This window comes from Magnolia sinica, chromosome 1, assembly GCF_029962835.1.
Source record: "Magnolia sinica isolate HGM2019 chromosome 1, MsV1, whole genome shotgun sequence".
Lineage (NCBI taxonomy): Eukaryota > Viridiplantae > Streptophyta > Magnoliopsida > Magnoliales > Magnoliaceae > Magnolia > Magnolia sinica.
In genome coordinates, this window is record NC_080573.1 from 27,903,885 (window position 1) to 27,918,727 (window position 14,843).

The window sequence follows — 14,843 nt, forward strand, 5'->3', positions numbered from 1 at the left end:
CAACTGCAGTATTGTTAGCCTTTGAAGCCACTGCCCACATTCAAGGTACACCTATGTTTCTGTTGGTGGACACCAGGTCCACTATTTCAATAATAGCATATTCTACAGTCAAGCGTTTAGGGCTGAACACTACCCTTATGGTTGGGGTAAGAGTCATCGCCACAACAGGAACCTTCACAGACGCTACTAAGCTTTGTAAATAGTGTCCGATATACTTAGGGAGCAGAGTAATGTACATTAACCTGATTGTCACCACAATATATCATTACAACGTCATCCTCGGCATGGATTGACTCACAGAAATGAAGGCAGAGATCGACTGCGAAACCAGAATGGTGACTGCCCGTGGGTCCGAGGGCACGTCCTTCACTTTCCTAGTTCAGGTCAATTGTCCTTACCGCATTCGTTGTTACATTTTCTTATTGGAGGATCGCGATGGTCCATCAGTTGGGGACACACCAGTAGTCCAAAATTTCATAGACGTGTTCAGAACAATCCCTAGACTACCTCCTCAGCGCGAGATCGACTTTACCATCAACCTTGTGCCTGGCACAATGCCTATTTCCTTGGCGACGTATCGCATGCCTCCATGTGAAATGGAGGAATTGAGGAAACAGATAGATGATTTGTTGGATTCAGGTTTTATACGACCGAGCGTATCTCCTTGGGGAGTACCTGTGTTGTTTGTAAAGAAGAAGGGCGGATCGCTGCGGTTGTGTATTGATTATCGCAGGCTAAATCACGTCACAATAAAGAATATCCTCTGCCCAGGATAGATGACTTGTTTGACCAGTTGAAGGGGGCACAGTATTTCTTTAAGATAGACTTGCAGTCTGGGTATCATTAGTTACGCGTCAAGAGTGAAGACGTGTAAAAAACAGTTTTCAGAACCAACTTCGGGCACTACGAGTTCCTCGTGATACCGTTTGGACTTACAGATGCACCGACCATGTTCATGGATCTCATGAACCAGGTGTTTCGGCCATATCTGTACCGATTCATCATCGTATTTATAGATGACATTTTGATATACTCCAAGAGTCGAAAAGATCATGAAGAACACATGCGAACAGTGTTTGATACTCTCAGGAAGAATCAGTTATTTGCACAGTACAGAAAATGCGACTTTTTGAAGGAATAAGTCAAGTTTCTAGGACATGTGGTTTCCAAGGAAGGAATCGCCGTGGACCTTGCCAAGGTAACCGCGTACAGGACTGGGAGCAGCCCGGTTCAGTAACAGAAGGAGTTTCCTTGGACTTGTCAGCTGCTATCGTCAATTCATTAAAGATTTTTCTAAGATAACTAGACCGTTATCTTAACTCACTCGAAAGGATCTTAAGTTTGCTTGGAACTAGAAAGTACAAGCAGCCTTTCAGGAATTGAAGGACAAGTTGACGTCTGCACCCGTGCTTATACTGCTAGAGCAAGGGGTCAAATATACTATATACATCGACGCATCTCGAGTCGGTTTGGGTTGTGTACTGATGCAGAAGGATATGGTGATTGCTTATGCCTCACGACAGTTGAGGAAACACAAAGAAAACTACCTCACGCATGACCTGGAATTGGTGGCAGTCATCTTTGCATTAAAGCTCTAGAGACATTACCTCTACGGAGAAGAGTTCGAGCTCTTTTGAGACCACAAGAGCCTCAAGTACATTTTTACGCAGAGGGACCTGAATATGAGGCAACGACGTTAGATGGAGACCTTGAAAGACTTCAAGTTTGAGGTCTCCTACCATCCTGGTAAGGCAGAAAGACCCGAATATCACCTCAGGCAGAAAGACCCAAGGACCGTACCCTGTCGTAATTTAGACGAAAGTTGATTAAGTACTAAACTAAGTAATCGGTGGATTTAGCTCGAACCACCATTTCCACAGATGGCAAGACCTAAAACCATTAATACCATTGACTCAACATCACTTAAAGGCCTAAGAGAAATCCCATGAGCCTATCGCTCTCAGTAGTACATTGAAACTCCGTATCTAACCTAGACCGCACATCGAAGATCCGATGACTGCAAAACTATAAGATTATATCCGTCCTACTGGGCTTGACAACCATTGCAGGAATCGAGCCCAAATTGTATCCAGAAAAGCATAACTTGAGCCCTGAGTAAAGTGTGTGAGAAACGTAAATATCTTTAGAAAACATAATGAAACTTAAGTAAATTGGGCCATTCGCTCACGCATAAAATTGAGGATTTCAGACCGTTAATTTCTGACCAAACTTCACCCATGGGAAAAGAAAATTTCTCTACACATATCCGTATAACTGTGGCCCCGATCGAGCAAGTATGACGTTGATCTGACACAGGTTTTCTACGGTCGATCAGCTTATCGATCGCACCAAAATCACATCCTGGCATAGATCCATTATAAGGGAACTTACCCTACAACGTATGTAAGTAGTGGGCCTCCCTATGAGCCTCGTTTGTCAGAAACAGTCGCCCTTTGGATATAACCTGAGTATACCAAGGCCCTGGGGCCATTTACATCACTTCTGGGCCTATATATAGCCTTTAAACCACACCACCCCTCTCTCATACGAATTTCTCCAAACCCTAGGAGAGATAAGAGAGAAAAGAAGAGAAAAGAGTAAGGAGAGAAGAGAAAAATCGGGAGATCGCTGCTGTGATTCTTTCCCATGACTCCACACCTCAAATCACCTCCCCTTTACACTACATACTCTGATTCAGCCATGATTTGGGTAAGAAAACCTAACTGTAATCTTGTTATAGAGATCTAGTTGGATTAATTGGCAAACTAGCTAACCTATTTCGTTGTTTAGGTGCCCAACGTTCCGTTTTCGGGAACGTGGAATTCGAACCGAGACCGAATCTAGTATTCCGATGAAAGGTGCAGACCATAAACGCTTAGGTTATGGTTTTCAATGCTTTCAATGTCAGTTATTGATTTACATTTGACTTGATTGCTGCCATATTGACTTAGATACGCCATTTTCGATATATTATACATGTATGAAATATGTTGAACAAAGATGCTTTCCATGTGTTTGTTGAAATGTTTGAACGAACTTGTAAATATGATTTGTATTTTCCATGACCAATAATCTAGGATTTATCGTTGTCATATGCATGTTAACCTCTCTATACAAGGATTTTCTAAAATATACGTTATAACTAACCTAGTCTATATATTTGGTGAAGTGTAGTCTAAGTGTTTGACGTATTGTCTGAATGAGAAATTGTGGATGATTTGTGTATAGTACGAGTGTTAAGATAGGATTTTTTTCTTTCCTTATACATATGTATAGTTCTTTCAGGAAACCATATTCGCCTCTATGTAAAGGATTGATAAAATGCTAGTGCTTGGTAATATGGTCAAGGTGTATGATGAAATGCTCAAATGAGGAATTCATTTGAATTGTTTATGAAATGTTGATTCAATTATCACATGTGTTTACTTCCCGCATTTGAGAAAGATTGGAGCTACAACCTAGCCCCGGCAACCGATAACTGTCTCTGTTTGAGTGACCAAATTAGTTCCGCCACACTGGATAAATTCGACGAATCCGGGTCGCACGACGATTGTCGACAGTGGTTAAGCCACGAGGGGTACTTATGCACTCCATGTCGATTAAGTCAGCGTATGCTCGTACCAATCGAACTTGTCAAATAAACCGATTGGCCTATTGTATGTTCACCATGTATGGACACCACTGTTTGAATCTAAGGTACCCCTTACCGATGTAAAGCCCCACTTTAACCATGGTACCACGATCCACTAAGACTCATGAGCCGAGCATGGTGGTATAGGACATTGTGTTCGAATTGTCGGCCTACATTGAGGTGATCAGTCACCCCGTAGTGACCAACGAGTAACACAGACTCGTGAGCCGGGCACTGTGGTATGGGATACCGTGTTCGAGCTGTCGGCTACGCCGAGGTGATTAGCCACCCTATAGTGACCGCGAGTATAAACTTTAAATTTGCCTATCGACTGCTTTTCATTGGGAGTATAAGGATGAAGGGATCGTGAGGTACAACACAGTGTGCCACACATCTGAGCAAAACGGTGTGGCTGAGTGGATGAATCGGACTATCTTGGAGAGGGCTCAATGCATCTTAATCAATGTTGAGTTGGGTAAGGAATTGTGGACTGAGGTCATTAATATGGCTTATTACTCTGTGAATTGATCCTCTTCTATGGTTATTGATTGTAAAATTCAAAAGGAAGTATAGAATGGTCATAAGATACACTACTCAAGGTTACATGTATTTAAGTGTCAAGCTTACTCTCATATACTGTCTGTTGAGAGAGATAAACTAGACCAAATAGCTAAAAAGTACATCTTTGTTGGATATGACGGTGGTGTGAATGGGTACAGGTTGTATGACCAGGTCGCACGAGAAATTATCATTAGATGTGACGTCAAGTTTGATGAAGGATCCTTATTTCATTAAGATGAGCAAGAGGAATCGGAAAGGTTGGTTGTAGGCATTCAGATTGACACAGATAACACTTAAGCTGAGATAGATATGTAAACAGAGGTACACGAACGAGTGGAGTAGCCACCTGTGAAAAGGAATCTGCTAAGGGATCGTAGGTTACCAGCAAGATACATGGATGACTCAAATATCACATCTGCCCTCATTATGAATGAGGGGGATTCGTCTACTCTTCAAGAGGCTCTTGATGAGCCTGATTCAGAAAAGTAAAAAGCGACTATGGATGATGAGATAGACTTCTTATAGAAGAATGAGACGAGGGAGCTAATGGAGCTTCCAGTTGGTCGAAAAGCAATCGGGTGCAAGTGAATTTTTAGGAAAAAACAAGATAGATACAAGGCAATGTTAGTAACAAAGGATTATGCTTAAAGGGAAAGTGTCGACTTCACTACGATATTTGCGCTAATTGTAAAATAAGTATCTATCAGATTTGTATTGACCATGGTTGCATAATACAATTTCGAGCTGAAACAAATATATGTGAATATTGCATTCCTGCATGGAAAATTGAAAGAGTAGATCTACATAAAGCAACCAAAAGGCTACGAAGTAAAAGGTGCAGAGAACAAGGTTTGCAGGTTAAAAAGGTCGTTGTACTGCCTGAAATAGTCATCTAGGCTAAAAAGTTTAATTTTTTTCATATTGAATCAAAAGTTTACTAGGAGTGAATATGATCACTGTATCTATTATAAGACATTAAGTGATGGCAAGTTCATCATCCTAGTATTGTATGTTGATGACGTGTTGATCGCTAGTCATAACATATTTAAAATCGAAGTAGAAGACTCAATTATCAAGGACATTCGAAATGAAAGATTTGGGGGCTACAAAGAGGGTTCTTGACACATATATTCACATAAATAGGAATTAAAAGGAGCAGCCTTTGATTATCTCAGAAAGATTAACTTGCGAAGGTATCGGTGAAGTATGGGATGGATAAGGTAAAACCGGTTAGCGTTCCCCACATAGCTCACTTTAAGTTTTCCTCATAACAATTTCTTAAAACAGATGAGGAAAAGCAAGATATATCTCATGTGCCTTATTTGAATGCGGTTAGTAGTTTGATGTATGTCATGGTTTATACGAGACCGAATATTTCACATGCGATGGGTGTTGTTAGTAGATACATGTCTAACCCCGGAAAGCAACACTAGGAAGCAATGAAATGACTACTTCGATACATTCGAGATATGCAGGACTACATCTTATCTTTTAAGAAAATAGGTTCCAAGTTAATTGGTTATGTAGATTCTGATTACGCGGTCTGTGTGGATTCTAGAAAGTCAACTTCAGGATACTCGTTTGTGTTAGCGGGTGGAGCAATCAGTTGGATGTTAAAGCTTCAGTCTGTGGTGGCTCTTTTCACAATCGGAGCTGAATATATGGTAGTGACGTAGGCATTCAAGGAAGGTGCTTGGTTGAGAGAAATGATAAATCAGTTGGGACTTCATCAAGAGGATGTGTAGGTTAATTATGACAGCGAAAGCGAGATCAATTTGGCTAAAAATTATGTTTATCATTCACATACTAAACACATTAATGTTCGTCACCATTTTATCTAAAAGGTACTTAAGGAAGGAGGCGTGACTCTGGAGAAGATTCACACGAGCGTCAATCCAGCAGACATGCTCAATAAGGTGGTTCCCACAAAAAAGTTCAAGTTCTATACAACTTCTCTAGGCTTAGCGAAGGCGTAAAGGAAGGCAGAGAATGCAAAAAAAAAAAAAAAAGGGTGGAACTATGATGCAAGGCAGGTTTAGAGAAAGAAAAAAAAAAGTAATGAAGAACAGTGATTAGAGACGTGGTGGAGATTGTTGATTGATGTTTTAAATCTGTAAATTAACATGTTTATCAATGATAGTTCGATGCCATCAAGAAAATTCAGAATTTATATGTTTAGTCGTTAAAAACTTTCGGTGTCCTGTCGATGTCATCGAAGGTCTGTTCGATGCCATTGAAGACTGCTCAATGACATCGAAGGTCTGTTCAATGCCATCGGTAAAATTTTAGATTTTCATGTTTGGTCGTTGGAACGTTTTAGTACGTCAAAGTGGGTTCGATGCCATCGACGGTCTATCGATGCCATCAAAGTCTCATCAAAGGTGTCATCGAATGCATGCGCAGAGTTACGCAAAGTTGCGTATCTGCAGGGTTTGTTTCTGATTTTAATTGTAATTCTCTTACATGCTGCATATAGGAGTGTAATTGGGATCAAAGAGTAATCTAAGGCTTTCTAATTCATTCCTATGCTTTCAAATAGCTTATAAGGGGAGATTCGAGGCTTGTTCAAATCGGGTATTCTCTCTATCTCTTGTAATTCCTTCTTTCATAGTGATTATTGTCGCTTTGTACCGTGATTTTTTCTCACAAGAGTTTTTCCACGTTAAATTCGTAGTCTTTGTGATTAGGTCTCATGCACTGGTCCCTAAACGATCCATGAAGATAATTATGGACGCTCCATTACAACTGCACATTATTTTGCTAGGTACTTGTGGTAACATGGGACCTAGGGCATAGGTGGTACAAGACCTTAGTTGGCCCTACATTCTAAATGTCTTGGCCAAAAATCAAGCCCATCCACTCTGCTCAGTCGCAAGGTTTATTACGAGCATATTCAGTCTATTTTATATAATATGGCCTATTGAGTTTTAAATCTACCTTGTTTTAAGATGACATATTAACATGAGCTGAAAATTTTGACTAATAACGTAGATATCACATATACACTTTCACACAGAGCTTTAGGTCAATCGAAAACTTTGAAATAAAGTAGTACATCATAATTTTCCTATTATCCATCCCTAAGATCTGTGGAGCCTACCATGATGCTTGCGCTACATCCACTCCGTCTGTTCATTAGGATCAGATACCAGACATTGAGATAAATTTAAAACTTAAGTGAGCCATACTATACGAGTGGGGATTGAACATGGCCACGGAAACCTTTCTGGTGCCACGATGATATTTGTTTTTTCCTTGGTCCTAGTAGGAATCACCTTACGAACGTCGCGGTGACCTCAGGTAAAAAAAAAAACAAGAAGAAAGATATCACTAGTGTGCAGTCACATTTCTACAGTTTTTCAAAGCCTGGCCGACTTGGATTTGAGATCTGCATGTGAAATTGATGTACGGAATGGATGTCGCAGGGATACTATAGTGAACTCACGGAGGTTTGGGGTTACAGGACCTGAACAGGATTACAGGAAAATGGGGTCCGAGAAATGAAACCGGACTCGGCAGGCTCTAGCATGCCAAAGTAAATTATGTGGGCCCACATAGGTTGTACGTATCTTATCCACGCCGTCCATCCGTTTTTTTAAGAATATTTTATTCTATGAAAATAAAATTGAACAATATCAAAATCTCAAATGGACCACACCACAGAAAAAAGTCAAGATAATAACATCCACATTTCAAACATTCCTAGATCCCACGGTGATGTTTATTTGTCATCCAACCTGTTCATGAGATCATAAAGACATGGATGAAAGGAAAACACAAGTATCAGCTTGATTTAAAATTTTTGTGGCCACCAAGAAGTTTTCAACGGTAGGCATTCAATTCACACTATTTCCTATAGCGTGGTCCAATTGAGATTTGGAAATACTTCAATTTTAAAATCACGCTCTAGCTCTAAAATGAGCTAGTAAAATGGATGGACGGTTTGGATAAGACATATGCATCATAGTCGGCCCCACATAGTTTTGGGTCTCAGTGGGTCGGGCCTGGCCTCATTTCGGCGGGCCTGACAGGCCCGACCAATTCTAATTTATAATCTTGCCAGGCCCGAGCCCAACCATTGACAGCCCTACGGGCGAAAAACCTTATCCACTGCCCGAGAAGCACCCAACGGAATGCTGCCACGTCAGCACCAAGCATCTAGCCGGAATCCAAGGGAAGCATTTGAGGCCACATCGTTTGAGACCATCTCTAATCCTTTAAAATAAAATCCAAACCGTTTGAATCCCACACTTGGATAATCTTCTTTAAAAGGATTTCAAGAAGGAGGATTTTCTACTTTTGATCATCAGCCATGGCAGCTAATCTCACCTCAGCAACGGCTGTCATGACATCTCTCCCTCAATTCAATGGCTTGAAGCACCAACCATCCATAGTTCATACAAAGGCCAAGGTGAGCTTAGCCATCGCAATTTCAATTACTTTCGTTTAACAAAATGTAGCCCTCTCTGATCAGGCCCACCGCCTGATCAGAACGGCTTTAGGTGGGGCGGTGAATCCGGACGGTCCATTTAGTAATTCCAATTCCTGAATGACCAACGGTTGAAAATCGTACAAAATAGGTGAATCCAGACCGACCATTTAGTGTGCTTGGATTTTCACTTTGGATAGGTGGGGCCTGGATGCACCATGTCCCAAAAATGAAGATTTTAGCCACTGATCTTGGAACTCTTTTCGTTGAACGTGGAGTGTTGTATCATTCATTTTAAACCGTCTATTTGTAGGCCACAAAATGAAAGGCTTTGATTCTAGACAAGGATTTTAGGGCATGGATGAAACAGATCAATGGTCTCGATTGCTGAACCATGGCCCACGCTTGTCAGAATTGAGAACCCAAGTGTGGAAACGGATTGGCTGCTCCCCCTGCCACCGGCCAGGTGGCTGATGGTCGGTGCTCTGTGGGCCCCACCATGATGTATGTGTTTCATCCATTCCGTTCATCCATTTTTACAGATCATTTCAGGGCTTTATACCAAAAATGAGAGGGATAAAAATCTCAAGTGGAACACACCACAGGAAAAAAAATAGTGATTGGATATCCACCATTAAAATCCTCCTGAGGCCCATTGTACTATTTATTTGACATCCGATCTGCTGATTAGGTCATATAGACCCAGATGAAGGTGTGTGTGTGTGTGTGTATATATATATCCAAAACTTTTATGGCGCCCAAAAAGTTTTTAATGGTCGACGTCATTCAACACTGTTTCCTGTAATGTGGTACACTTGAGATTGTGATATACCTCATTTTTGCTCTCATACCATAAAATGATCTAGAAAAATAGATGGACAGCATGGATGAAACACATACATCATGGTGGGGCCCACATAGCACCGACCATCAGCCATCGGCTGGTGGCAAGGGGAGTAGCCAATCCGTTTCCCCCAAGTGTGTAGTGTGCCAAGATTTGGTCAGTAACTCTACAATTCTTCTTTCAATCTAGGCAGTCCATTTTGAGAAAAAAATTTAGTGTGGGGCTGCTGTAGTATTTCATGTTATTTCCATGTGAGAACCTTCCACGGATTAGACCCACTAAATGGATGGTCGTCTAAAGCAGCCCCAGCTGCCACGCTTCAGTGGTCAGTTTGGTCCTAGCCACTAATCTGAACCTAGATGCAATCAGGGGCCCAGTCCTAGTATGATGTTTTGCTAAGCTCACCCGCCTGTACAGCACCGAGCATGTACTAGCCAATATGGGACATAGATGGGCCACATTTATCAGATAATCACATCCGGAGTTTTCACTCCTCATATATACTCGCATCTTTTCATGAGATGGGCCACATTTATCAGATAATCAGATCCGGAGTTTTCAGTACTACTCATATACGCCGAGTAGGTGAGACAAATAGGATATGGTTACAATGGCTTCTAAAAAAAAAAAATGATACTTTGGAACCGTTAGCGATCCATGATAAGTCTAATGCAAATTGTTGATTGGACTTACTTTTATATAAATAATTTTAGTGGTCCATTTTATAGGCTAGACCTAACGCACGATGAAATGGATTAAACAGTCAGGTTGTCTCTCTCCTAAAGTGGCCAGAATAAATTTGTTTTAGCCGTCTATTTGTTTTGTAAAACAGACCACCTGAGGGAGTTAAACAGTGATTTTCAGGCCACAAGTCAGAAACAATCTAGCCCACCTGATTGGAAGGTCAGGTCTTGCAGACTTATGCCATATTGGAACAGGCATTTTTATGTAGATGGGTAAGGCTACCAATACATGTGGGCTTTAAATAGAGAAAAGAAAGGCCTATTTAGGTAAAAACCAATGGTTAATTATTTTTGCAAACTCCACCACCATTATCTAACCTATACTTACTGCCTGTTTGGATGCCACCCATTTTCATTTACTTTCATTTCTGCGTAACCGATCGGCATGGTAGTTGAAAGGGGACTGTGGGATATATGGATGCATCACGTGTGCGGGATCCAAATGCCAGCTCAAGTACACTAAATGAGGTTTTTAACCCACGGCTTAGTGGTAGATAAACTGTGTTTCAACACTAAGTCATGTGTTCAAGTCCCCATATGATGTGGGTGTGTTAAAAAATAAAATTTGCATTTCCATCTAATGCTCTGTGGGTGGTAACATATCCTTAGCAGTATGATTTTTAATTCTTCTTTGAATTTGTCAATGGCCATGCACAGGCATTAGTTCAACCTCTAAGGTACAAGGGAAAGGGAGCTCTTGGTGCTCGCTGTGGCTTCATCGGCTCACCTACCAATGTGGTAAGCATCTAATTCCACGTAGATATGTTTAGCTCTTCCTCACGTCTTGCAAACCTCTACCTCTACATGTCTTGCACATGCCATATCCACTGGTAGCACAGACACTGATATGTGCCCAAGTCAGGTATTAGTGGCTGTGAAATACCCTGTGTACTAAAGTATTAGAGATTATTATATATTGATGGTTTGCTAATAGCACACATGTATAAGGTTATAAACACACCCTCACATGTTCTAATGTGGGACATGAGCGTGATCAGGTCCAAGCTATCTATCAGTTGGGTCCCACTGCATAGATGTCCTCATCAAAAAGTCGTGGAAGTCCACTAATCTAGTGGGCTATCCATGCGTTAGGATACACCTGATTGATGGCTTAATATTTAAATTTTCGATTTTTCAAGATCACCATACATCAAAATCATGGAGTTAAATAAATATAAACAAATGTGGCATTGATTAAATTGTTGCTGATGTTGAGAGTTTCAAAGAGTCTTATCCTCACCTTTTTTACCTTCATGGCATTATCAAAATTGGTAAAGATGTAAAAACGTGAGTCTTAAGAACTAAGACTTCCATACACATTTAACTCTTAACAAACCCAACAATCATAACTTTTAGGCATTTTCACGCTTGTTAGGAGTCCACCATATGATAAAAATGGCAAGTTTCTAGATGTAATCATACACACTGGCTGTTAACTGTGTCCCATTGGTGTGTTCATTCACTTAAGATTCAAGAGCTACATATGAATATAATTGATCTATGATGGCCTACTAAATAGAAAAGTCATATGATATGACCATTTATGCCGAGTTTATATAATTGGATAGCCAAATCAGTGTAGGATGGGTGTTTTCTGTGAGGTTTTCATGTTAAGTTGAAAGGGGACCTGCCTACCATCTTCAGTGGCATGCAAACACACCCAACGGAGATTAAAAATCCGGATATGTCCAACCTAGTACTAACAACTACAATGCTATTCTATTGTGCATCCAAACACACTCACAATGTTTTTTTTTTTTTTTTTTTTTTTTTTTTTTAATTTAAATTATGGCAGATAATGGTGATTTCGACAAGCGCCATGTTGTTTGCTGGGAGGTTTGGATTAGCCCCATCAGCTAACAGGAAGGCCACTGCTGGCCTGAAGCTTGAAGCGAGGGACTCTGGCCTACAGACTGGGGACCCAGCCGGTTTCACCTTGGCTGATACCTTGGCTTGTGGGTCGGTGGGCCACATCATTGGGGTTGGAGTTGTTCTGGGCCTCAAAAGCACTGGTGTACTATAAAATGATCTACTAGTCCCTTTTCATTTTAAAGATGTGGATGATTTCTCCTTGTGGCATCTGGGCCACCTCCTTGGTTCACTTGCCTTTTGTTTTGGATGTATATGTATGGCCACCCTGCAATTTGGCTATTCGACTTGTGGGGCCCAAGATGGACCGTTCCTCTTATGTTTTAACATTCCATTTTTTAAGGTTTACAGTTGCATTAGGGAGAGAGATCTTGGGACATGGCCCATTCCATGTGTGAGATGAGCGGTCAGGAACACTGGATGAATGTCAAGTGGACCACTTCTGGGTCAAGTGAAAGTGACACGCAGGGCAGGACATGTAGAGGTCGAGCACAATCTTCCTTTGGGATAACTACTCCAAATCCACGGAGCTTCCCTAGAGTCCTCACAGCAACGCTTCAAATCCATAAGGAAAGATAGAAACTATAAGTAATTCTATAAATTTGAAAATAAATTGCTTAATCATGTCTAATCTCTGTCCCAGTTACACCATTAATATAGAAGAAAGAAACTAAAATTCGTAATTATCAAAAATAATAAAATTCTAACCCTAATAAAAATCATAATTCTAATAAAACTCTTCTAAAGCTTAATTTCTAAAGTAAAAAAATTCGAATTAAACTTTTGCTAAAAGAGTCCGAATAATCTCGGATGGCCGATTTCAGTAAAGACTAATAGGTTGTGCGCCCCATAACGATAACCAGATCAAAAGTTACGATCAATTTACGGTCCAACTTCTTTCAGTCCAACCATGCTAGAAATGTATCTATGACACGTTCTACGCCGTAAAGCTGTCCAAGCACCATTTGTTTTGGTACCGTTTTCTTACAGCTAGCCATTTGGTTAAGATTGGCTGTTTAAATTTTAGGGAGATTTTTTATAATCTGGCAGCACATGATGCTTGATATGCAGGCACTCAGAAATTCTACACATGGCATGCATTAACTCAAAATTAAGTCCTAACATTGGTTTGTTGAACATTCCAAACCTGGTGGCCACTGTTCGCTGAAATTGGATATTTTTCATCCCAAAAGTCCAATAAATGTCCACCAAAGTGGTAGTTATTATATAATACAAGAAATCTAATTTTTGGTTCTTATACATCTAAACTGGGACCCACAATTTGGTCAGTTCAATTTGAATCGCTTGTATGCCACATGTTCAATTTTTCAGTGCCTACATATCATCATCACACTGCCAGAGTATCAAATTTAGTTTCCCTCTTAAAATTAAACTTCATGACAAAAGCCAGTAGTTGAGGGCCTACCAAGTGGATGGCTCAAGTTGCTTGATAGGATGCTTTCCATTGGCAATTGCCACCGTCCATTTTAGGGAATTTATCAAATGTTTAGGATCATCTAATTAGAGTGATTATTGCATGATAGACCTGTAGACCAAACTGTGCTGGATTGATTGGTTGGTTGTTCATGTGCATGGATGCAATGCAACTAGTGACCCCTAGTACTAACTTTCTGTGCTATGGACTAACGCTTTTAAAACGTGGACGACTTTGATCCGAATCAGCGGCCTTTCCAACCAGCCCTACTAAAAAGGTGGCCATCTAATGATGGTAAAACCAAATCTGGAATCATCAAAGGCTAGAATTGTGTATTCAATTTGATTTTTGAGTTCGTGATCAATCTACAATGGTTCCATAAATTTGGATTTGAGGTATATGCAACATGTACTGTACGGCCTACAACCATGGCATACGATAAGGAGACTTGACCTGCCTGTAACCCGAGGTTCCAGGAATCCCCTTTGCCTAGGGGTGCAACTCGAGCAGAGGTTGGGTTGAAGGTCAACCTAAGCCCAAACCAACCTCAGGAGTCAGCCCAAGGCTCTCAACCCAAGTCTAGACCCAACCCATGATATTCAACACTCAAATTAAATTCGGGTTGGATTGGGTTTAGTCAAGTTGGTTTGGGTTAGGTTGGGTTAGGTTAGGTTAGATCAGGTTAAGTTGGATTAACAGCACGTGAAGTTTTAAACATCAAGTAATACAATTAAAGTAAAATAACATTAGCAAAATGAAGTCTACGTTTTTTACTTTTTATTTTTAAATTAAATAAGAGCCATTGAAAAACCTCTCTTCATTTTTCTAAGTCATCAACTAGCAATAATGGTTGAAATCATCCATTTAGTGAAGTTTCTTACTGTATAGCATGAAGTCCAAAATATGGATGGTTTTCCATAATCAGATCGCTCAGCATGTGGGCCTCGTTAGGCTGCAATACACCTCGGACCCTCAGTGGTCAGAAATGCAATGAACAAATCTAATAGAGTCATGAGTAGCAACTCAAGAATATTCAATGAAGAGCCCTGTTGGGGACCGTGGAATCACATGGATAATCAAATCCAATCACAAATATTCCGAATCAACGTGAAAAAATATTTACAGAAAAAGCGATGGCACAAAGTGACAATAATGCATTATGAAAGCAGAAAATTACAAGAAATAGATGTTATCCGATTCAAATAAGCCTCAAATCACTCCAATCTATTCTCTTGAAACCCTAGAACAAATTAAAAGGCTATAAAATACCCCAAATCCCGATTGCACCACACACACACACACACACACACACACACACACACACAAGAACC

General features: G+C 40.5%; 1 protein-coding gene across 1 annotated transcript; it reads left to right on the forward strand.

Annotated features, from left to right (window-relative positions):
* Window positions 1-8,414: 8,414 nt before the first annotated feature.
* LOC131243584 (photosystem I reaction center subunit psaK, chloroplastic) lies at window positions 8,415-12,394 on the forward strand. The gene is made up of 3 exons (XM_058243051.1): window positions 8,415-8,603; window positions 10,866-10,946; window positions 12,004-12,394. The coding sequence occupies exons 1-3, from the start codon at window positions 8,505-8,507 to the stop codon at window positions 12,229-12,231; spliced, it is 408 nt and encodes a 135-aa protein (XP_058099034.1). The 5' UTR covers window positions 8,415-8,504; the 3' UTR covers window positions 12,232-12,394.
* Window positions 12,395-14,843: the final 2,449 nt, after the last annotated feature.